This window comes from Suncus etruscus, chromosome 9 (assembly GCF_024139225.1).
Source record: "Suncus etruscus isolate mSunEtr1 chromosome 9, mSunEtr1.pri.cur, whole genome shotgun sequence".
Lineage (NCBI taxonomy): Eukaryota > Metazoa > Chordata > Mammalia > Eulipotyphla > Soricidae > Suncus > Suncus etruscus.
This window is the reverse complement of record NC_064856.1, coordinates 93538662-93562289: the sequence shown is the minus strand read 5'-3', so window position 1 is coordinate 93562289 and position 23628 is coordinate 93538662. Positions and strand designations below refer to the sequence as shown.

Sequence of the window (23628 nt, the reverse complement as noted above, 5' to 3'; positions counted from 1 at the left end):
TCTGGCATCCAACCCTCCGGAGTATCACAAACCTCCCGCTATTATCTAATAACCCCCCAACTCAGCCACCACGGTTTCCGTGGCAACCGACAGAGAAATAGCAGCCTGCCAAATGGCTTTTGTAGTTCCTTTCCCGGCTTGTTTTTCAGTACAGAATCAAAGCTAGCAGGGAAAAGAACCAGACGCATCTTTATAACAGGGACTGGACGCAGCTGCACAGTATAACTGGATTTCGGATAAGAAGGGCAGAAAAGCTTTCATGAGCTGGTTGGGGGAAGGGAAAAATAATAATAACAACAACAACAACAATAATAATTTTTTAAAGGTTCCTAATTGTTTTTTTTTAAAGTCTCCTGAGAAAACCAAACCAAACCAAAAAAAAAGTCTTTTGATGTTCATCTGTTTAAAGCTTTACTTTTTGCCTTAAGACAATCCATCCTGCCCTCAGTCAGAGATGAGGGATAGTGCTTCAGCTCTGAACAGGATCAGCAAGAGGGAAGGGGTAATGGAAGGGCAACAAGGGAGAAGCCACACTGTCCCCAAACAGCTCATTCACAAGGGAAAGGCACGTTTCTAGAATAAAAATGAGCCAGTAGTGGACAGACTGGGACCTGGAGGGTAGAGGATAGCAGGCTGGGTGGCATGGTGAAGGCAGCAGCTGGGTCCCAGAGATGTGGGATCTGTCCTGGAACAGGGTGTGCTGAGTACACCACAGGTGGCAGAGGGGAACACCGCTGCCTGGGAGGAGGGCTCAGATCAGCAGCAGGGAGAGAGCAGGAACTGGGCGGCTTTCAGTAGCTTTGTGGCAGGTGTCAAACTAGGAAATAAACAGCTGCTATTGGGATAGAGGAGGTGGGATTATTTGGGGGGAAAAAAAGAAATGGAGGCTCTCTAAAAAATGTCCCCAAACAGGCACCCTTCTGTGCAATACTGCAGACTTGAATGAAGTGCAGGAAATTCCTGATTCTCTCTGTGTCAGTTTTGGATGAGTAATCTTGCCTCAAATCTAAGCAATGATGATGGCTCCTTGAGCGAGTGCTTACAGGGAGCAGGGTAAGGGGACCTGTCTGAAAGACACCCTATCCCGCCCACTCCCCATGGAGGAACTACCTAACAAGCTTCCGGAAGTTCAGAGTCAGGCCCACTGGCAGGTTCACCCGATTTATACTTTTTCTTTTACGCTTTCACCTTGGGCTGTGTGAATCATAAGACATGTTTTCCAGCCATCACTGAGATTTAGTCAAAAAAAAAAAAAAAAAAAAGGATGACACAGAATTACAATAGCAATTTCCTCTCAATCCTGCAGGAAAGGGGCTGGTACAATGAAAGAGAAAAAGAGAGGATGTTCTTGGAGATCCATTTCCAAGACTACCAACTCAAAGAATGATTGTAGTACCTCTTGCTGGGTGAGGAGTATGGAGTCCCTGATTTCTGGAACCCATTCAAGAAACTGGAACTTAAGTTTAAACTTGGGTCTCCTGTTCACCTGAAAATACAACTTACAGGTTCTAGGAAAAATGCTTGAGGGACCAAGAGGTGATGGGGACTGAACCTATACCTCCAGCTCACAAAGACAGCCAACTCATGGTCAAAATGAGCTCTCTGGCTCCAAAATGCCATTTTCCAATCATGTCCACTGATGTGATTCTAGTTCCAGATTCAACTTCACATCTTACATAAAAGCCAGAACTGAAGGAACAAACAATTGCACCAAACTGATTCACTGTAAAGACTGGGTGGGCAGAAGGTCAAAGTCAAGTGTTCCTTAGCCAACTGTTTCAAGTTTCAAGGTCTCAGATTTTTCTCACTCCCCAGAGCTGTATTTTTAACAAACTGGCTTCTGTACTTACAGTGCAAAGTCCCTGCTTCTGGCAGACAACTAAAGGGACTTACTTTCACATATGGAGCGGTTTGTGCCCTGTCTTTTAGCTCAGGGTCATCAAACCAGCTCTAAGAAATTCATTAGAAGATGAAACACTGGAGAGATAAAGAAGTTAAGGCACTTGCCTTTCACACAGACAACACCTGGATCCCTGAGCATTGCTAGTGGTCACTTCTGAGCACATATCTGGGAACAGGCCCTCAGCACCACTGGAAATAGCCCAGAAACAAAATGATGATGAAGCTTCTGGGGCCACAAGTGTTGCTCTGTGGTAGAACTTGCCTTGCCTGTGTGAGGTCCTAATGCAGTGGGAAAATTAGGAGTAGAAGCAGAAAACTGGAGACAAGCTCTCCTGGGTGATCCATATCTGGAGGTGGACAAAGATGAACAGGTCATAAATCATCAAGGTGCAAAAATAGGGAAAGAGAACAAGTCTGATGTGGCTGCCTTGGCTAGAATGGAAGAAATGGAAAACAATTAAAAATGTCTAAATGGAACTTAAAAATTAATTGTATTAATGGGCCGGAGCAATAAGAGAGCAGGTAGGGCACTTGCCTTACACATAGCTGACTGGAGTTTGATCCCCAGCATTCCCTATGGTCCTCTGAGCCCCACCAGGAGTGATTCCTGAGCTGGAGTAACCCCTGAGCATCACCAGGCATGTCATAGAAAACTAAACAAAATTTCAAACCCCCAAACCCAGCTGTACGAATCATTGATTGCACCGACTATGCAAATGTTGGCAACCCTGCTAGCAACCACTGAATATGTCGGATGAAAACGATTCCCAAGAAATATGCAGCCTGTATCTAGCCTATAAAAGCTCCCTGGGATCAACATTGGAGGCTTGCCCATTTTGGCATTATCCAGGTCGAGTCTGCATGAGTAATTAAAGCCGGGTCTCCCTTATATCCCTCAGGTGTTTGCACCTGCTTCTTGGTGAGATTTCTGATCCTGAATCATCCAAACTCAAGATAAAATAAACCAAGAGAAAGCTGTGGTACAGATAGTTCCTGTCGGACAGAGAGCGCTGACTCCAGGGCTGCCCCTCAGAAACAATCCTTTATGCACTGTGTTCTCCACCCACGCCTTAGCTGTCACGGTGCCGAAGCACACCACCCCAAGAAACAGATCCTCCTCAGCACATTAAACACTGCAGTTTTTTGCTTTTCATACCCTGCAGTGCTCAGGGGGTCTCTGTGCTGGGAGTGGGGTGGAGTGGGGGAAACACGGAGGTACCAGCTCTCCTACTTCCACAGCATGCCCTCCAAGCCACTAAGCTGTTTCCCTGGCCCACAAATGTCTCCAGGTGAGAGAAGGCAGACCTTTTCCAGTGGCCTAGAGGGGTACGGGACCCCGGGATATTCTGAGCATGGGTACATTGTTCATGCTTAATAGCTGGAAAGCACTTGTACAGTCCAAACCAATTCTCCAGAATGCCTATTTCAAAAAATAATAGGCTTCAGATCAGTCAGGGGGCTAGCAGTGGCTTCCTTAAAAGGGAGTGGTGAATGAACGTGTATAAAGACACAATTGATGAATATAAAACAGTAGCAAAAATAATTACATGCTTGGCAACAAAGGAAGTAACTGCCAAAAACCAGCACCGAGGCTTCTAGCAAAGGCTCAAGTGGCTTCTATGGTGTCCGCCCATCACAAATGAGAGTAACTGGGAGGGAGGGTGGGAGAGAAGGAGGGGAGGGTAGGCAGGCGGCAGACAAGGCTGGTTTCCTCCTCTCAGCAACAGCCCCGGCTCCCAGGTCGCTGCCTGGCCAAGGGCCAATGCCCCCAGCCTGAAAAAGACAGGGAGGCTTTTTCATGACTGACATGGGTGTCTGTTATTCCTGCACAGAAGCCCAGCCACAGAGGTAAAGTGCATTACTCATATGCATGAGACTGGTTTTGCAGATTGGAGTTTTCAGGTAGCACCATATCTGCAAAGGCTGGGCACCTCCAGGCTTCTCTAGAGGGACCTCCAGGGAGGGAGTGGGCTGAGAGCTGACGAAGCTGTGAAGGAAATCAGGGAGGTGTAGCTAACACTCTGCATCACCAGAAATGGCGCACCCCAGCTACCACAGACCAAAGTTCCCAAAGTCATCAAAAGGGGAGAGAAGTCAATCGATGGAAATCATAACAGCACAAAGTAGTTTAGGAGGCCTCAGTGTAGAAGAACAGAACATACATCGAGTGTGCCTGGAGCCAGCCAAGCCGAGTACCTCTGAGGAGGCAGATGCAAACGCCCACTCCTGCTTGCTAGCCTTCACGTAGGCGGTTTCTGGATGTGTCAGACTCAGATGCAGACCCTGGAGGCCTTCCCTGCTCACAGCACTGAGCTAACAGCTGAGGGACTGGGAAGCCTGGACTGCAGGAGGCACAGTCCCTTATGTGTCTTTCTCTTTTTCTTTCTTCTCTCTCTTGCAGAAATATGGTCATAGGAGCTAGAACAGACCCCTAGCCCCCAGGTGGTCTGGCTGTCTTCTCTGGGACAGTCACTGGAGCCTCAGGGAAAGGTTAAGAAGGCAGTGAGGGGGGGCTGGAGCGGTAGCACAGTGGTAAGGTGTTTGCCGTGCATGCAGCCAACACCAGACGGACTCCGGTTCAATTCCCGGCATCCTATATGGTCCCCCTGAGCTATCCAGGAGTAAGTTCTGAGCACAGAACCAAGAGTAACCCCTGAGCACTGCCAGGTGTGGCCCAGAAACAAAAACCAAAAGAAAAATAAAGGGAGTGAGGAGGCCCAAGTGATATTACAGCAGAGGGAGCATTGGCCTTGTATGTATCTAACCCAGGTTCAATCAATCCTTGCACCCCTTAGGGTGCCCCCCCCAAGCCTAATGGGAGTGATCCTTGTGAGCAGAGCCAGATGTAAGCCCTGAACACTGCCAGGCATGGCCCCATACAACAAAAAAGTAAGAAAAAGACAAAGAGCAGGCAGTGAGGGTGCCACAGAATGCGACAATACAGCCACGAAGGACACTGGGCAGAAGCGAGGCACTTCCCTTAGGCACCCTACCCTGCAACGCTGGCCTCTGTATCAACCATTTAAGGCTTCAGTCCTTTCCACCATGACAGGGTCAGGGCCTGTTGTCTCCCCAGTGTAGATGAACCCTAGTTCCCTGCCCACAGCAGGTGAGTCCTGCAGTACAAGTGAAGTTTCAAGGTCAAACCCTTGACAGCAGGGCCAGCCAGAGCCAGAGATGCCTCCTCAATAAAACCTGAACTGCCAGAACAGCAGCATGATGGGGAGGGTGCTAGTCTTGCTTTACACCCTCCATGGTTAACCTCTTTGCTCCAGATGGTCCCCCGGGCTGCAACTAGAGTGATCCCTGGGTTCAGAGCGAGGAGTAAGCCCTGAGCACAGCTAGATGTGCTCCCCTCTTGGCCCCCCTAACAAAGTCCCTCTTCTGGCTGGGCCCCAGGAGGCCTGAACTCTGAGCAGGGCCACAAGTGGGAAGCTCGTGTGAGCGAGCAGACCGAACAGACCCCAGACCCTACTCACCGGGGCCGGCTTCTTCCTCATCTCGAAGGTGCGGGTGGTGCCCAGGCTGAGAGAGGCGATGACGGGACTGGATCCCAGGGAAGGCTCATCGTCACTGTGCCAGTCCACACTGTCCTTCTCGTCGCGATAGAGGTTACAGAGTAGGGAGTTAAAGGTGTGGCCCGTGTTCGCCTCAATCTGGCTCTTGAGCTCAAGCAGCACTGGGAGCCACTGCAGGCCATGGGCCAGGAGAAAGGCCGGCAGGAGTCGCATGGGAGAGAGCAGAAAAAGGCCAAGTTAGGATCAGGGGTCCCAGAAGGAGCACAATGGCTGGGATAGATCAGCAGCAGGGAAGCTGAGCTGACGGGCATCTTGGGTCTCTATGCTGGGAAACAGAGGTGCTACATTGTCATGGCAATGTCACAGGACCAGACTGCTCTCCCTGCTGCCCTTCCCCTGTTGCGTACAAACTCCCCTCAAAGTAGTGAGTCTACCTGGAAGAAAAAAAACAAGCTGCAAGGGAGCCAGAGCAATAGCACAGTAGGTAAAGTGCCTTGCACACAGCTGACCTTAGTTCCTTCAGAAAACTTGAGTAGGTTCGATCCCTGGCACCCATATGGTTCCCCAAGAACAGCCATGAGTGATTCCTGAGCTTATAGCTAGGAGTAACCCCTAAGCAGTGCCAGATGTGGCCCCAAAACAACAACAAAATCAAGCTGCACTATGGAATCGTGATCCAATCTTCAAACTGATAGGAGGTTCCCCTGCCCAGTCTCTGGGCACAGAGCTCACTCCTGCTCCTTGTCCTTAGGTCCTCCTATACCCACCATCCTACTGTGGATCATTCTAACCTCTGACCTTAGCATGGGCAGCAGAGCTACAAGCAGTATGACTTGACTTCATTTTCTACACTCCGTGTTTTCCCCAAGAGGACCCAAATGCTCTACAGAGTGTCCTTTGCAGAGGCAAGAGTTCTCCAACTTTATTCTATTACTGTTTATTGGCCTCCTCAAACAGCTTGGGTTTTTAGGATATTCACCATACTAAAAGTGGGGGGTGTTTACTGGGGAACAAACAGGAAAACTAGAAGTTGTTAAATCATTAAAATAATTCCAAGACAATACCTGCTAACTCAAACATCTGTTTATAAAAAAAAAAATGGCAGATTTCCAATATGAAAAGTTGGGAGAGGGATTATTTAGTCAATTTTGTTTCTTTGGGGGGGGGGGCGGAGCACACTCAGCAGTGCTCAGGGATCATTGCTGATGGGGCTAGAGAGATTATAAGCTGTGCCAAGGATCAAACCTGGGTTGGTGCCTGCAAGGCAAACACCTTACCCGCTGTAGCATCTGTGACCCACAAATTCCTTCAATGAACTTGCTAAGCTGCAGATAGCTGATCAGCTTGCCTACTTCTGCATTTCAGTTATATATTGTTTTTGTTGAAGTGTACAGAGAAAACTGGGTTGACATATGCACACGTAGAAAAGGAGTCTTTCCACAATCTGTACATATTCTTTGATATGACACCCGAACTCAACAGAACTCAAATGTTAGTCAAAATGTGGAATCTGAAAGGATGTCAACAAACTTTTTCATATTCATATTCTGTTACATTTAAATCCACTAGTACAGCTTGTACTTTAGATGGATTCTAACTTTGCAAAATTCTATAATATCAACACTGGCCATTTGGAAAATATCAGTTCAGTGAGTTGTGGGGCTCTTCCAAATGTTGGCCAAAAAAATCTGATCATGGACATTGCTGACTTCAGAAATGCCTGAGGAAGAGAGGTCAGGCTCAAAGGAGCAGCTAGGAATTCTCCAAGTTGTCATTTTTGCTTGAAAACTCAATTTTGGGGGCCAGAGAGATAGACTAGCAGGTAAGACATTTGCCTTGCATGCAGCCAGCCAACCCAGGTTCGATCCTTGGCACCTCATATGAGTAGAGCCTGGAGCCCCGCCAGAAGGGATGATCTTTTCAGCATAGTCGAGGGTAAGCTTAGAGCATCATTATGTCTGACCCCAAAACAAGACACATGCAAAACCCATCATCCCCACAAAAAACCCTCCATTTCTATCAGCAACACAACCAATCCTGTTCACCATTCTCCTGAGAGTGACATCCAGTTAACTGGAAATGTCAGCCAAGCACTCATGTATGAGCAACTCTTCATCTGCCAATTGTTGTTTCAAGTAAAGGTGATTCACAGAGAAGGGAGGCAGGTCAGAAAACAGCTTCAACACCACCACCACCACCACCACCACACACATACACTTCTCTTTAGCACCAACGGATCACACACTCACACACACAGACTCACACACAAATCTCTTCATCACCAACGATCAGACTGCAGTTTGAAGTGCAAATACCGAACACATACTTTCCATGACATCAAGCAAACTCATACTCAAAGATTAAGTGCTAAGAGAACGAATGTTTATGGTTTCAGCAAGGCACATTCTTTTTTTTTTTTTTTTTTTTTGTGGTTTTTGGGTCACACCCGGCAGTGCTCAGGGGTTATTCCTGGCTCCAGGCTCAGAAATTGCTCCTGGCAGGCACGGGAGGACCATATATGGGACGCCGGGATTCGAACCGATGACCTCCTGCATGAGAGGCAAACGCCTTACCACCATGCTATCTCTCCGGCCCCAACAAGGCACATTCTTAAATGAAACCAGTGCTGTGTTGCAGCTGGAAGGCCAAGGTGGGGAAGATTACGGTTACTCATCCAGTCAGTGCCAATGCCTTGATTCTCTGCCATGGTTCTCTGTCAACCGATTCCAAGCTGCCATGACTTTTGTACCACACTGCACTCCACCACCTTGAAGTGTCAGTTTTAGCCTGTGACTAAAACAAGGGGCTGGAATGAGAGTACAGTGGATAGGGTGCCTGTCACACAGATGGCTGAACCTGGTTTAGTTCTCAGCATCCCATAGGGTGCCCCTGAACCCACCAGGAGTATCCCTGGGTGCAGAGCCAGGAGAAAGGCCTAAGCATTGCCAGGTATGGCCCAAAACCAAATGAATAAATAAAAATTAAAAAATAAAATGACTTTGACCTTGTAGAATCTCAGTAATGGTCCCTTGTTTCCACTAGCCTTTCCGAGCAGTCTACTTATCTCTCAAAGTATAGATCAGACTTCTTTTATTGTTTTTTCTTTTTTTTTTTTTTTTTGCCACACCTAGTGGTATTCAGGAATTGCTCCTAGCAGGCTTGGGGCACCATATGAGATGCTGGGGATAGAACACAGGTCAGCAGCATGTAAGGCATTTAAATGCCTTACCACTGTGCTATCATTCTGGCCCCTACATCAAACTTCTTAAGATAAGACAGAAGTGTGTGTTCTGTCTGGTAGTAAAGGAATGGGTGTATAGCATAGACAAGCAGAGTGCCATTGTGAAGTACAGGCCCTGCCTATTGCCAGGACCAGGGCAAATGGCCGACTCCTTCAATTGTGCTGTGATGCCAACACCATGCTCCAAGATGGTCTTCCTGATTATGGATATGCTCAGCAGGGATTTTAAGAAATCAATAACAATAGGCAACATGTATACCAACAACATTAAAATGCTCTTGAAAGAAACATTTCAAAGTGAAACTTCATAATAATAATAATAATAATAGCAAGCTGCATCTCCATTTCTTTGAGGGCTAAAGCTTTGTAGAGATAAAGATCAGATGAAGAACTTACTTTACAAACCACAAGAGAAAGAGAACATAAAAGAAGAAGCCAGCTTCCCAGCAACATGCCTGAGAAACCAGCATTTTCTTGACTGGCTCTGAGGAGACCAAGCGGCAAGATGTTTCTAAGTGGGGGCATACTTTTTCTTAGTTATTTCTGGTGATGAAGTAAGGAGGGGAAAAAACGGGGATAATGAACAGGGGGATGAATTTAGACTCTCCAAGCAATGAAGTCTATATACAGATCCCTTGCTGCTGAGCGTCTTAAATTAAAATTCAGTGTCATCTCACTGTTCAGTGAATGCATTCTATCCTTAAAAGACATCTGAGGAGAGAGTATGAGAAAATATGACTAGCAGAACTAGCCAGTGGGCGTCGAGAATGTTCTGTAGCTGCTTCAGGACCCCGGAGGTGAGCCTGAGTGGCAGGAAGCAGAGCTCCCTTGTAAGTTCAAGGACGATTTAGCTTGGATAAAAGACTATAGGAGAGCCAGAAAGATAGTAAAGCAGGTAGGGTACTTGTCCTGCATACAGCTAACCTGAGTTCAATCCCTGGCATCCCATATGGTCCTCCAAGCACCATAGGAGTGATGCCTGAGTGCAGAGCCAGGAGGAAGCCCTGAGAAACTCTGGGTATAGCTCCAAAACAAAACAAACAAACAAACAAAAACTTAGAGGCTGGGGAACAAGGACCAGGGCTAAGGGATAGGCCTTGCATGCGCCAGACCCCAGTTCAATTCCTGTTACCACATGGTCCCCTGGCTGGAGAAACACAAACCAAGAACAGGATGTTGGGCTGAGAACTGCTGAATGGGGCCCTGGAGTTCGAGTCTCACTTGGGTGGGTCTCCCACAAAGAGAAAAGCAAAAGAGACTAAAACAAGCCGAAAAGAATCTGCTTTTACCGAGGCCTGCGCCTCCCCCCTCCAAGTTGGGGAGGGTCCCGCCAGGCCAAGCCGTCATCGCCCTGGGGTGGGGGGTGGGGGGGGGAGAAGAATCTGCTTCTGTGCAATGAGAAATTAAGCTCGAGGCAGTTACAATCTAAATGTTTTTCCACGGTGCCCCCCAACTCATACCAGACACTCATGAGAAAGTAGCCAGAGACAACAGCAGCTCTTGGACTTCACTCAAGGCAGAATCAAAGACAAACTCTGGCTGGCCAGAAGCTCAAAGTTCTGAGCCAACTAAATTCAAGTCAGAAGAGTTCAGATTTTGGGGCCAGAATGACAGTACAGAGGGTAAGGCATTTTGTCTTGCATGCAGCAATCTAAATTCGATCCCCAGCGCCCCATATGGTCCCCTGAGCACTACTGGCGTGATGTGACCTAGAAACAAAATAAAACTCCTTGGCACCACTTATGGTCCCTGAGCACCACTTGGGGTGCTCTGTCCTCATCCCTACCACAAAAAAATACCAACACACACACTGAATTATCTCCCAGTTCCTTTAATTTGTTCTGTTACTATTGTTTTGGGGGTCACTCATATGCTCTCAGGGGCTACTCCTGGTGCAGGGGCTGAGCACTCCCCATAGTGTTCAGGGGAACTTGGCTACCTGCATTCAAAGGATGTGCAGTGCTCCTTTGAGCTATCACTCAAGTCCCTGTTTTTTTGCAAAAACGTTCTCAATGTATGTCTGAATACATTTTTAAACATGAAATAAACATTGGAACTAGAACAAGCAGAACTATCTCAAAATTTATTTTTAATATTTTGATTTTGGTGTGTCACAGCCTCAGGGGTCATTCCTAGTAGTGCTCGGGGAACTATAAGTAGTGCCAGGCATTAAATTGATGTTTATGGCAAGGACATTTACCCTTGTACTCAAGCCCCAATTTTTAATTTTTTTTTTTTTTGGTTTTTGGTTTTTGGGCCACACCCGGCGGTGCTCAAGGGTTACTCCTGGCTATCTGCTCAGAGAAAGCTCCTGGTAAGCCCGGGGGACCATATGAGACACCGGGATTCGAACCAACCACCTTTGGTCCTGGATCAGCTGCTTGCAAGGCAAACGCCGCTGTGCTATCTCTCCAGGCCCGGATTTTTAATTTTTTAAGCTCTACCATTTCCTATTTTCAATAACACATATTATTTACATAGTAATCAATATTTCTCATGACAATTCTTTCAGAGAGTGGATAAAAAGTCCAAAAGGAAACTGTAGGAACAAATCCCATGTATCTAGTGTACCTCATAGCTGCAGCTATGAGGCTAAAGCAATAGTATAGCAGGATGCTTACTCTGCCCCCAGATCATCAGAGTTCAATCCTTGGCATCACATATTGACCCCTGAGCCTGTCAAGAGTGATGCCTGAGTGCAGGGCAGGAGTAGCCCCTGAGTACCATCAGGTATGGCCCCCAAACAAAAAGTTGCGGATGTTCATAAGGAGCACATCCACCCACACTGCAGAGAAGTATGGCAATGTCTGGAGTCATTTTGAGGGACACATTGGGTAAAAGATGCTTCTGGCTCTTCTGGGCATGGAGACCCTGATCATCCTTCAATGCACAGCACAGCCCCAACCACAGAATGACCAGCTCCGAACGTCAACACCACCGAGGCTGAAAAACCCAATCCTCAGAGATGAACCAGATAAATGGGAAATCCTCCAATTCCTTTTTAACCCTCCATGATGCCATGTTGACCGCTGATGGTAAGGTCAAAAAAAGCTGACAGAAATGCGACCCCCAGTCTCGGCCAGGTTGGCCTAATGCCCTGCCCTTGTCTCGGTGCTCCCAAATCAGCCTCAAACAAAAGGGTTCACCATACCCAGCCTCAGAAGCCAGAGTGGCCCCCCATCTCCTTATAGGAGAAAGCCATGCATTGCCTTCCCAAGTGTGCCCCTCAACCCAAATCAAGTAACAGTTCATGACCACAAATTACTAGAAGCTGTAGAAATTATCTTTCAGTTGACCGCAATGCCATAAGCAAAACCCCATTTTCTCCTGTCGCTTTCAATAAAGTGCAGCATTATTTGCCAAAGCGAGATTCCAGAGACTAAACAGGGAGCTTTTTCTTGGACCTGAACTCCTTCCTCTTGACAAGCTGAATTTATACACTAGGATTTGTCTACTGTCATGGAAATTTTTAAAAACAAAAGGAGCAGCAGAAACAAGCCAAATGGCACTGGCCAGTCACGGGGCCCTTGGATCAGGCCCCACAGAAGGGCTATGGCCACGAGTGCTGAGGGAAGAAAGGAGTCAGGGAGAAATGTGGTCCATTTTTCTGCCATCCTGAAGTCTGGTTTCAGTTTAATAGATTCCCAAACGTCTTGGCCTCAGAGTTCCTCTCTGCCTCCAAAGCACAGAAACTCAGCATCTGCATGAAGAGGGTTTTATTTGGGGGGGGGTGTCACACCCAGCAGTGCTCAGGAGTTAGTACTGGCTCTGCACTCAGGAATCACTCCCAGTGCAAGGGACTATTTGGGATGCCAGGGATTACTTGGGGAACCATTTTTTTTTTTGGGGGGGGGAGGGTTGGTTTTGGGTCACAGCTGTCAGCACTCAGGGATTACTCCTGGCTCTGTACTCAGAAATTGCCCCTGGCAGGCTCTATAGACCAACTGAGATGCCGGGATTTGAACCACCGTCTGTTCTGGGTGGGCTGCATGCAAGGCAAATGCCCTTGCAAATGCTGTGTTATCGCTCTGGTCCTTTTATGGGACCATTTGGGATGCTAGGGATCAAACCGGAGCTGGCTGCGTGCAAGGCAAGAGCCTTCCTCACTGTGCTCTGGCCCCTGAGGTTAGCACTTTACATGCATAGCACACAGTCTACAAAACCCTTATCAACAGTATCCAACATACGTGAGAATTTGGCTCCATAGTGATGCTCGAGTAAGTGTAAGGAAGCTCTCCATACCATGCTGTGAGTCTCGGCTGCTGGTAAGTTACATCTAAGAAAGAAAATAAAGTGCCTTTCAACAGTTTACCACTGTTGCCAGCACAGCTTCGGAGTGCCACCAGCATGCTGTGTGTCCTATGTGAGTCTCTGAGCAAAGCAAAGGGGGAGGGTCGGAAGAACCCAGAGAACATGGGGTTTCAGGAGGATTTTAGGGTATGAGCTGAAAGAAGACAGGAGAGCAGCCTGGGTGGAGGCTGGGAGAAGAGTGGGGAGCTGCCTGCTCTCCTACATAGGGTCAGAGTTAGGGGACAGCTCATTCCTGGGGACAGTGGGGTCAGAGCAGGGAGGCTCGAAAGGCAGGTGATGGCGTCTGAATTGTTGGAAGCAGGAGTGAGGGACCAAACAAACCTCTCAAGTGAGTGACATTGTATAAACCCTCTGGGGTCCCACTAAAGGTGAATGTGCCCTGGCCATGCAGAAAATGTAGTTATTTTCAGGAAAGAAAAAAAAAAAAAAGTTGGACCAACAACTTATTTAGAGAAGGATTTATCTACAGATCACCTATCACCTCCCCATTTCCCATAACCACACACACAAAAAAAAGATGGATAATAGAAGTGGCTAATGTCAACTGAAGGCTTCTGATGTGACAAAAATCTGTTGAGCATTTTTTTAATTATTTGGGGAGGGGGGTTGGGGCAACATTGGAGGTAATCAGGGCTTACTCCTGGCTCTGTGCTCATTGATCATTCCTAGGACCATGTCGAGTGCGAGGGAGTGAACCTGAATCGGCCACGTGCAAGGCAAGTGTCCTGTCCACTGTACTACTGCCCCAGCCAGCCCCCTTTAACCAGATATTCAGCATGATCTCATTACCACCATTTTATATGGCAGAAATTATTATTATTACTAGCTCCAATTTACAGGTCAAATAACCAAGAATTAGAGAATGACATTGTCATCTGCTTAAAAAAGAACAACTGCTGGGGCCAGAGATGTGGCTCAGTGATAGGAGGAAAAATAATCACAATTACTTTCAATTACATGATCAAGCTAGTCACCAATGTCAAGTCCATGATCAGAATGCACTGCTGTAGAAATTGCTGGGAGTTGTCAGAAGGCTGCTGTGAGAAAGCTGACTCCTGCTTTGATGGCTGAGTCACAAAATTGAAGCCCGTCTATGCCCAGCCTTTCTTTTTAGCGAAAACTTCAAACATCCTCCCTGCGCCAGGAAGAAAGCTCTCTGGTAGAGCACACTCACCCCCCAGTGGTCATCATGGGGATAACAGGCACTGTTGCTCGTGGCGCTCCAGCCTCCCCCAGGATTGAGTCATTTCCGCAAGCTCAGAAGGCAAAGAAAACCATGTACATGGAGCAAAACTCCAAGACCAAAAAAAACACTAAGAAGGACCTTGAAAGAACACACGCCCAACAGGATCACAACAAGTGAGCTTTGGGAGTTTCTGTGGACAAAGAGGAAGGTGGGCAGCATCCAAACATGGACTGAATCAATCCATCAAGCAGTTTCACCAGCTCCACTTCCTTTGTCACCACCACCACACTCCTCCGATCTAATACACAAAACACTAGATGACATTTCCCCTGTGGTGGCTCTCTGACTATCATGCCCATCCCCACTCATCCTAGGCTTTCAGCCACGCTCTGAATCTCTGTAAAGAGCTTCAGAGAGAAAGGTGAGAAGGGTCGAGGAAAGCTATTAGGGAACATTCTAGAAAGTGAGTGTGCACAGAGACAACCCCCATCTCCTAGGCCACTCACTCTCACGGATGCCCGTCCTCTGCTGCCAGGGGATGTCGCGACAAAGCTGCTTCAAGGCATAGTCGGCTTCTTTCAAGGCCACGAAGCCAGGATACAGGCACACCCTGGAATAGAAAAAAGAGCCACTGGGAGTTGAAAGGGGGAAACCTGGGCTAGGCTCTGGCCATCAACGGAGCACGTTCATTTGGGGACTCCTGCCTCACCTGGAAAGGTGAGTTCCTGTCACCCCACCTTGGGGACAAGTGGATCTGAAATCACCTGGACTGCCATGGATCCCCAGAAGAGAACATCATTGCAGTCCCTGGCACGAGACCAGGGGACACTAGGTAGGACAGGAAAGAAATGAGGTCTGAAGGGGTTCAGGGCTGGGAGAAGGGTTGAGAAAAGACCCGAGGAACTGCTCTGAAGACAAGACAGTGAAGCCATCAGTGACCAACCAGGCTGGGGTATATGTGAGGCCTTTGGAGGGGTCAGAGTGCTCCAGTTCTGCTTAGTTGAAAAAGCTGGGCCAAGTCACTTAAGCCCTAGGGACCTTGGTTTTCTCACTGTGACAAAGATGGTCTTTCCCACATAGAACCACTGTGTGTGAAGAGCAAGTAGAGTCCCTAATGAAATGCATGTTCCTGTGTTATTTTAACAGTTGGCAGCAGTCTGTAGAGACGATGCTGTTTGTAAGGGAAGCTACAGAGCAGAGTAACTGGCCAAATAAGGGGTGTTTCATGAATATGCAATAGGCCAGAAGCCTTCTGGAAGTCGTTCCTGGGAGATGCTGTGGAAACCCGTGGGACACTTTTAGCAGCAGCTTTGAAGGTGGTGCTGCTCTGACTTTGCAGGATACTGACTCTCTAGAATCACACCCAGTGCATCATGAGATGGGACCAAAATAATAACAGAATGGGTTTTCTTGTGGGATTGTGAATCGTGTTTTCAAGATGTGCCGAAAAGGATTAGAACTTGACCCGTGCCCCTGGACTATCACCACTGAGTTTAACAGCCATTTCCTTAGATGCATGAGTTCTGATATATTTACAAGAGTTTCTTGTCTCACATGGACATTTAGGATATAGACTGAAGTGATATTTTAGGGCCCAGGGAATGTAACTCAGTAGAAAGCATGCCCACATAAATGAGGATCTTTCAATTCCTAGTATCAAAATATTAAAAACAATTTTTTTAAAGAAAGATGATTTCAAAGTGCTTTTAAAATAAAGACTAAGGCCTGGAGCAACAGCACTGTGGATAGAGCATTTGCCTTGCATGTGGTTGACCTAAATTCGATCCCCGGCATCTCATATGGTCCCCCTGAGCCTGCCAGGAATGATTTCTGAGCCCAGAACCAGGAGTAATCCCTGAGCGCCTCTGGGTGTGGCCCAACTACCCCCCCCCAGACTAAAGCCTACTACCCCAAAGAGGCTTTAACAATTAAAGTATGCCCTGAGGGGGCTAGAGCGATAGCACAGTGGGTAGGGCATTTGCTTTGCACATGGCTGACTGGGGTCCAATCCCTGGCAACCCATATGGCTGACCTAGGGTTTGATCCCCTGCATCCCATATGGTCCCCCCAGTCTGCCAGGAGAACTTGAGTAACTCTGAGCACAGAGCTATGAGTAACCCTTGAGAGCTGCAAGGTGTGGCCCCAAAACCCGAAAATTAAATAAAATCTGTCCTGAGGTCTAATACAACTTGCTATAAACTTCATTAGCATATGACCCACATACCTGGTATGACAAGTAATGTGATCTAATAGCAATGAGATGCAGCACTGCTGGCCCAACCCCCATATTAAGTCACTAGGTAGCATGAGTAAAACCTGCTACCTAGGCCTATCCTCACCTGATGAACAGAGGTAACAGTGCTGTTGCTTCACAGGAAGCCTTGGAAATGTCTGGAAGCTAGGGAAGCCACATCAAAGAAACTATTAGCAAACTCATCCTCCTTGGGAGGGGAGCAGAATGTTCTAGAAGACTAACCCTTGAACACTTCTATTGCTTTCTAGAGAGGAACCACTTACCTAGAAACACCCGTTGGTGATAGGCTGATGTCATACACACCTGCTTTGCTAAAGGAACAAAGAAAAGACACTTGTTCACAGCAGGTCACAGCATACGCTCCACCCCGCAAAAAGGCTGTGCTTGGGGGTCCCCAGAACTCCTAGAGAATGAGGGTGTTAGAGCGCAAAGCCAGGAGTAACCCTTGAGTGCCACTGGGTGTGGCCCTCTCCCCCCCCCCCCAAATCAAAATACATAATTTTAAAATTTTCTGACTAAAATGATAGTACAGGAGCTAAGCCACTTGCCCTGCATGTGGTCAACCCAGGTTCAATTTCCAACACTACATATGGTCCCTTGAGTCCTGCCAACAGTGATTCCTAAGTGCAGAACCAGGAAGAAATCTTGAGCATGGCTGGCTGTGACTTCAAAAGAAAATCAAAAAATAAAAATAAAAAAGTTACAGAAACATACAAGACTAAAACACTTCAGATTAAGGACAGAGAGATAGCACAGGGATTAAGGTGCTTGCCTCGCATGCACACAACCTCCAGTTTAATCTTTGACATTGCCGAGAGTAGCCCCAAAACACAACAAAACAGCTTAGGGGGCCAAGTGATAGTACAGCAGATAAGACTCTTGTCCAGGTTTGATCACTTGCACCATGTATAGTTCCCTGAGCCCACTAGGAGTGAAGCCTGTGCAGTTAAGTGTAAGCCCAGAGCATCACTGGTCTGGCCAAAAATAAATACCAGAGACACACGCATACAATCTCAGCTTGGCAGCACCTTCTACAGCAGTGGTCCTCAAACTATGGCCCGCCGGCCACATATTGTATTTTTATCTGTTTTGTTTCTTCATTGCAAAATAAGATATATGCAGGGTGCATAAGAATTCGTTCATAAGTTTTGTTTTTACTATAGTCAGACCCTCCAATGGTCTGAGGGACAGTGAACTGGCCCCCTGTTTAAAAAGTTTGAGGACCCCTGTTCTACAGCTTTCAGTCCACCCAGATGTTAATTCCTGTATCCCCACCTATCATGACTACTACATTGACTATTTCTGATATTAGGATTACCATTTATTCCTCCCCTTTCAGGTCCATTTCATTTGCTAGCCTGGGGGCTGCTGAGGCGGCTACCCTGTTTCCCACATTGCTCACAGTAAATATGCAATAGAATCTCACTGAATCTTATCAAATGGACAAAGGTACCAAAATATGGCAGATGTGCCGGGTGATGAGAAGCAGCCCCTATCAAAAAATAGTAGTAGGAGCTTCTCTTGAAGAGCTAAATGGACCAGCTTTCACATTCTCCTCCACCGCTTGAGACTTCAAGCAACTGTGAGCCTCTCTGCAGCTGAAGTTCTTGTCATGTATCTCTGTCACATTTTTAAATGTCTAAGAGAATAAGCACTAACAGTTTTGTTTTGTGTGTTGGAGGGTCACATCCAGCAGTGCTCAGGCCTTACTCCTGGCTCTGCATGAAGGGATCATTCCTATTAGTGCTTGGGATGGTGGGGACTGAATCCAGGTCAGCCAGCCACATGCAAAAACTCTACTCCCTGTACAATTGCTTTGTACTATGTTTTAATATATGGGATATATATTTATATATAAACATATATAAAAACATATATCCCATATGATTAATATATGGTATATAATAATTATATATATTAGGGGCCACAATTACAAATTGGCTCACTTCATCTTCTGGTGCAATGTCTGGTTTTTGAAAAGAGAAATCAAACTAGCACAGGACAATGAAAGTGTAGCTCCCTGGCAGATAAAAAGAGTAGGGCCCTGGGTTTGATCTCAGCTCCCTGATCAATACATGAAGTGGCTTCAAAACTCCACTACTGTAACTTCACATAGCCAGATTGATCAACTCCAGGGCCAAACTTTGGTAACTTTTGTCTTATGGATCTAGTCTGCAAATTCATCATGGCCCATTTTGGTTTTGCTTGTTTTTCTCCCCAAACCTGTGTCTCATCCATACTTGTAAAATGTTTCCCTGGTTACATTCATTCTCTTTATCCTCAAATGAAAGGGACATCATATTAGTATTTGCAGAAGATTCAATTATATGGATTAAGAAATCGAAAATCGGGGCCGGAGAGATAGCATGGAGGTAAGGTGTTTGCCTTTCATGCAGGAGGTCATCGGTTCGAATCCCGGCGTCCCATATGGTCCTCCTGAGCAATTTCTGAGCCTGGAGCCAGGAATAACCCCTGAGCACTGCCGGGTGTGACCCAAAAACCACAAAAAAAAAAAAAAAGAAAGAAAGAAAGAAAAGAAAGAAAGAAAGAAAGAAAGAAAGAAAGAAAGAAAAGAAAGAAAGAAAGAAAGAAAGAAAGAAAGAAAGAGAAAGAAAAAGAAAGAAAGAAAGAAAAGAAAGAAAGAAAGAAAAGAAAAGAAAAAAAAGAAAAAAGAAAGAAAGAAAGAAAGAAGAAAGAAAGAAAAGAAAGAAAGAAAGAAAGAAAGAAAGAAAGAAAGAAAGAAAGAAAGAAAGAAAGAAAGAAAGAAAGAAAGAAAGAAAGAAAGAAAGAAAGAAAGAAAGAAAGAAAGAAAGAAAGAAATCGAAAATCCAGAAAGCAAGCAACAGCTGAGGCCTTGACCTAAACCCTCATGACATAGATAGGAGGGAGGTCACAGCTACACACCCTTCCCGAAAATACGGTGACAGCCGTGTCAGTCTTGGATTTTTCAAAGATGAACAAATAACCAAAGAGCTGAGAACCCAACAGATTGTTTGGGGTGGGGGTGGGGGGGATGGACACATACAATGCTTCATCCAGGCACCTGCTGGCATGAAGGTGCCCTCACAGAGTAGGAGAATAACCTAGAAATAAACCCATTGGATTCTGACCACAGAACTGTGGTTGCTGGAGTGGAGGGCAATCTGATAGGTTGGAAGGAATTTCTTGGCACTTTGGTAGCATGTGTGGTATGGTAACATTGCCTCCCTGGAACATGTACCTTTATGTGCCTGGAAACCAACATTTACCTCAATGAAATCTCATTTCATTGGAAACTTCATTTCAATGGAAACTTTCAATAGACAATTGGCATCAAATGGAAATGAGGAATCAGAGGTCAATGCCTCCTGTATGTTTTGTTTTGGGCTTTTCTGTTTGTTTCTGGGCCATACCCAGCAATGCTCAGCGCTTATCCCTGGTAGGCTCTGAGGAGCATACAGTGTACTGGGGATTGAACCAGGCAAGGCCATGTGTAAGGCAAGTGTCTGACCTTCTATTCTATCGCTAAGGACCCTGCTCCTGGAATATTTTGAAAAAGAACATTTCAAGTACAGAGTGATGTGAAAAGAATGCCTCCTGTCATACCATCTGCTTTGGACCAACTGTAGGACTGCTCATAAAATTTTATAGCCATGTACATTACATGGAGTTTAAAAGTTTCCCAAACAGACACACTTCAGGGAGTCAGGAACCCTGTAAAATATTTCTGTTTCTCATCAAGACTGAATCCAAGCAGACAATGAAATCTGCACTTGAGTCCAGGTTTAATATACAGCAGTTCTGCTGCATTTCCTACACCACTGTGGGAAACAAATCAGATAGGGACACTGCAGACCCAATCCAGACTCTGAGTGGGCTGGCTGTGCACTGCTCAGTACTTACTCAATGACACGTGGCTCCGGGACTCGGCGGATAACCTGCAAGGAAGAAGGCAGATCCTGCTTCAGGACTGATCCCTAAGCATGAGGAAATAATTGCCAAGCTCCCATATCTTCTTGTTTCTAATCTAAGCAAGCCAGGTTTTTTGGCTTTGGTTTTGGTTTTGGGCCACACCTAGTGATATTCAAAAGTTATTCCTGGGTCTGTACTCTGGGACCATGTGAGTGCTGGATATCAAAGCCAAGTACAAAGCAAGCATCCTACCTACAGTACAAACTCTAGCTATTATGTTTTAAACTACTTTTTTTTTTTTTGCAAGGGGGAAGCCTCACAATCAATGATGCATAGGGTTTATTCCTATGGCTCTGTTCTCAGGGATCACTCCTGGAGTGGCTTGGAAGGAACACATAGAGATCACAGCAGGGTCAGCCATGTACAAGGCAAGCAACCTACCCGCTGTACTATCCCTCTGGCCCCAAACTATCCATTTTTATTCCAATCTATCATTATCCCACCAGAAACTAAGACTTTTTTTTTTTTAGCAACTAGTTGACAGGAAAAATAAGATTGGAAATAACCCAGTTTCCCAGTCACTAGGAGCTGTGGAAACAATAACATACTCAGGGGATGACATATAAAAATGGAAGATATGAAATCGGGGCCTTTAATCATCATTTATTTGATCATTACTATATAAAATGCAATTAATTTAACTTTTGGGAGTAGATTAGAAAGTGACACTTCCACTGTTTCTTACATTTTTAAACATGGGACCGGGGTTTGGGGGAGGGAATCTAAAAATCGGGCACTGTATCCTGAGATCCATGAGGGAATAACCCCAGGGGATCCTAAGCACTGTTAGGCATGGTTCTGGTGGCCCTCAGATTGGCTAAGTACCCCTTATCCAAGTACTCCCTTATCGCTGGATTTGAGCATTGCTATTCAGTCCAGTTGGCCAAGGACTGCCAGGGGTGGCCCTGGAGATAGACAGACAGATACAGACACACAGAAATTACAACAGCTGAAATTGCGATTCAGTTTTAGAGCCTTCTGCTGTGCTAGCACAAACACCAGCACAGTCTAGCACTGTCAGAGCTGAGCTAACTCAACATAAGCTCTGATCCCAGTAGTATTTCTCTCACCTCTATAGTGTCCTAGCTCCCTGCTAAAAGAAAGGGGATTATGTGTGCTCATAAATGGGGGGTGGAAGCCAGAGAAGACTCTGACACAGAGACTGCCACTCTACATGTAATTTTTCTAGAGCTCTCTTCCCACCTTACACTGGTGACCTGACTCAGTATAAAGTGGGAGGGAGAGGCTACCTGTTGGGGCTCTGTGAACACGAACTTTCTGTTGCCCAGATGAGGCTCCTGGTTTTCCCAGCCCAGGCCCGGCTTCTGGTGTGGAGGACATCTTGTGGCAGGGCCTGAAATGAGAGTTAAGGCAGGCTGGAAGCATGAACAAGTATATCTCACCTTCTGCTGGGCACATATTGTATTTGTTCCCATTTTGTTTCTTCACTTCAAAATAAGATATATGCAGTGTGCATAGGAATTTGTTCATAGTTTTTATTTTCACTATAGTCCAGTCCTTCAACAGTCTGAGGGACAGTGAACTGGCCCACTGTTTAAAAAGTTTGATGACCACTGGGCTAAACAAACCCACTTGGAAACAAACTATGTGATAACTGGAGACTAGCAAAGTGCATCAGAGATGCCATGGAGACATGAGAGAGTCTAAGAACAATTCCATGAGAGCTACATGGAAAATCAAATCTTAGCTGAGCCTCCACATCAGATACCATACCAACTGGGGTTGGTCCCTTCACATCTACTGGAACATCCCCAGGTGGCAGCTGTACCTCCCCCCACCACCACACACTGTCCCTTGAAAGTCCCGACAAGTCCTTGCCTGAAGGCACTGTGGCCTGGCTCTTCACTGAGCCAGCCCAGGCTCCCTGCACTCGGGCCCGCCGTCTTTTGTCCTCCATGGCTTAACTTGCAGAAGATTTCGTTCCTGATTTAAATGGAACCTGTTTAAACAAATAAACAAACAAAAAAGATTTCATGAGATTGTGCAAGCTCAGACTCAGAGGCAATTATTCTTTCTGGCAGAACAGATGGTTCAACAGTAATGATAGCAGCTTCTAAATAAAACCCACCACTTACATCCCAGCTCACGCAGAAGCCTGCTAAGTCATGGTTTGCTGTTTGTCTTACTCTTATTGTACTACTTTTGCTTCATTCATAAGAGTGTGTGTGTTCAGAAACCTCTGAACTAGGATCCTTGTAACTCTTATTAGCAGAGCAGGAGGCTCTTCTAAACTTCCGCTCCACAGACACTAGAAAACCACCTAAAATGCAGTCTACAAGCCTTTTGCATAATCCATATCAATGACTACATCAAGTAAAGTGGAAGCTTATTTAAACCACCCAGGTCACCCTCTAAAGAGCGGATGATGAACACAGGTGTTTATCTTTATAATAGTAATTAGGCCCTCATTTCTCAACATTTTTCCAACTGTGGTCCCCTTGTGACCTTGTTTTCTTTCTATGGTCCTTAATTTCCTACAATGACCATAAATCCTGTTCAGTTTTTCACCTGTAACCCACTTAGAGGACAGCCTATAAAGGTCATAGGGTTCCCAGGTGAGAAAAGTGGATGTAGGTGATGAAGTTAAGCAGGTACATGAGGACCAGATGTTAATCAGAAGCCATTAAAGAAATCACTTAGATCAGGCAGAATATTTAGTTCCTGTATTAGGCTACATGAAAAAAAAATCTGCCTCAAAAGCCAGAGGGATATTACAATCCCCCACATTCCATGTGGTCCCCCAGCACTGCCAGGAGTAATTCCTGAGTGCAGAGCAAGGAGTGGCCTCAAAACAAAATAAAAATTTACCTCATAATAACCAGTCGTACTCATTTGAAATTTTTGCCAACAAACATTTAGCCCAGAGGAAATAAAGTCAGAAACAATGACTAAAACAAACAAACTCTCCAAACTGGGAGGTTCAGATCACACATGTTCCAAACCTATACTCCATCTCTTTGTGGGTCTAAGAAAGCTTCACACCGCAAATTGTCTAAGCTAATAAGCATATTTTTATTGGAAGTATACATTTAGGTTTCTGGCCACATCTGATAGTGCTGAGGACCTACTCGTGGGTGAGTGCTCGGCATGGAACCTGAGCCTCCTGCATGCAAAATTCGTGCTGCATGCAGCCCATTGCCAATAAGCTCATTTTAAACCCTGATTAAACCACTGATCACAGCCTTTCTGATTAAATTGGGTTGACCTGGTCCAAGAATCTTGGATTGGCCATTTTTTCCCTAGA

General features: G+C 46.0%; 1 protein-coding gene across 1 annotated transcript in view; it reads right to left on the bottom strand.

Moving 5' to 3' along the window:
* The window catches only part of ALKBH3 (alkB homolog 3, alpha-ketoglutarate dependent dioxygenase), a 33825-nt gene extending 11544 nt beyond the window's left edge, over window positions 1–22281 (bottom strand). The window contains exons 1-7 of the mRNA XM_049779999.1: window positions 22213–22281; window positions 21614–21739; window positions 20295–20329; window positions 16676–16723; window positions 14665–14768; window positions 12849–12937; window positions 5382–5591 (exon numbers count right to left, since the gene is read on the bottom strand). Of these exons, the coding sequence (XP_049635956.1) occupies window positions 5382–5591; window positions 12849–12937; window positions 14665–14768; window positions 16676–16723; window positions 20295–20329; window positions 21614–21739; window positions 22213–22281 (681 nt within the window). The remainder of the gene's footprint in view (window positions 1–5381; window positions 5592–12848; window positions 12938–14664; window positions 14769–16675; window positions 16724–20294; window positions 20330–21613; window positions 21740–22212) is intronic.
* Between the last annotated feature and the right edge of the window lie 1347 nt (window positions 22282–23628).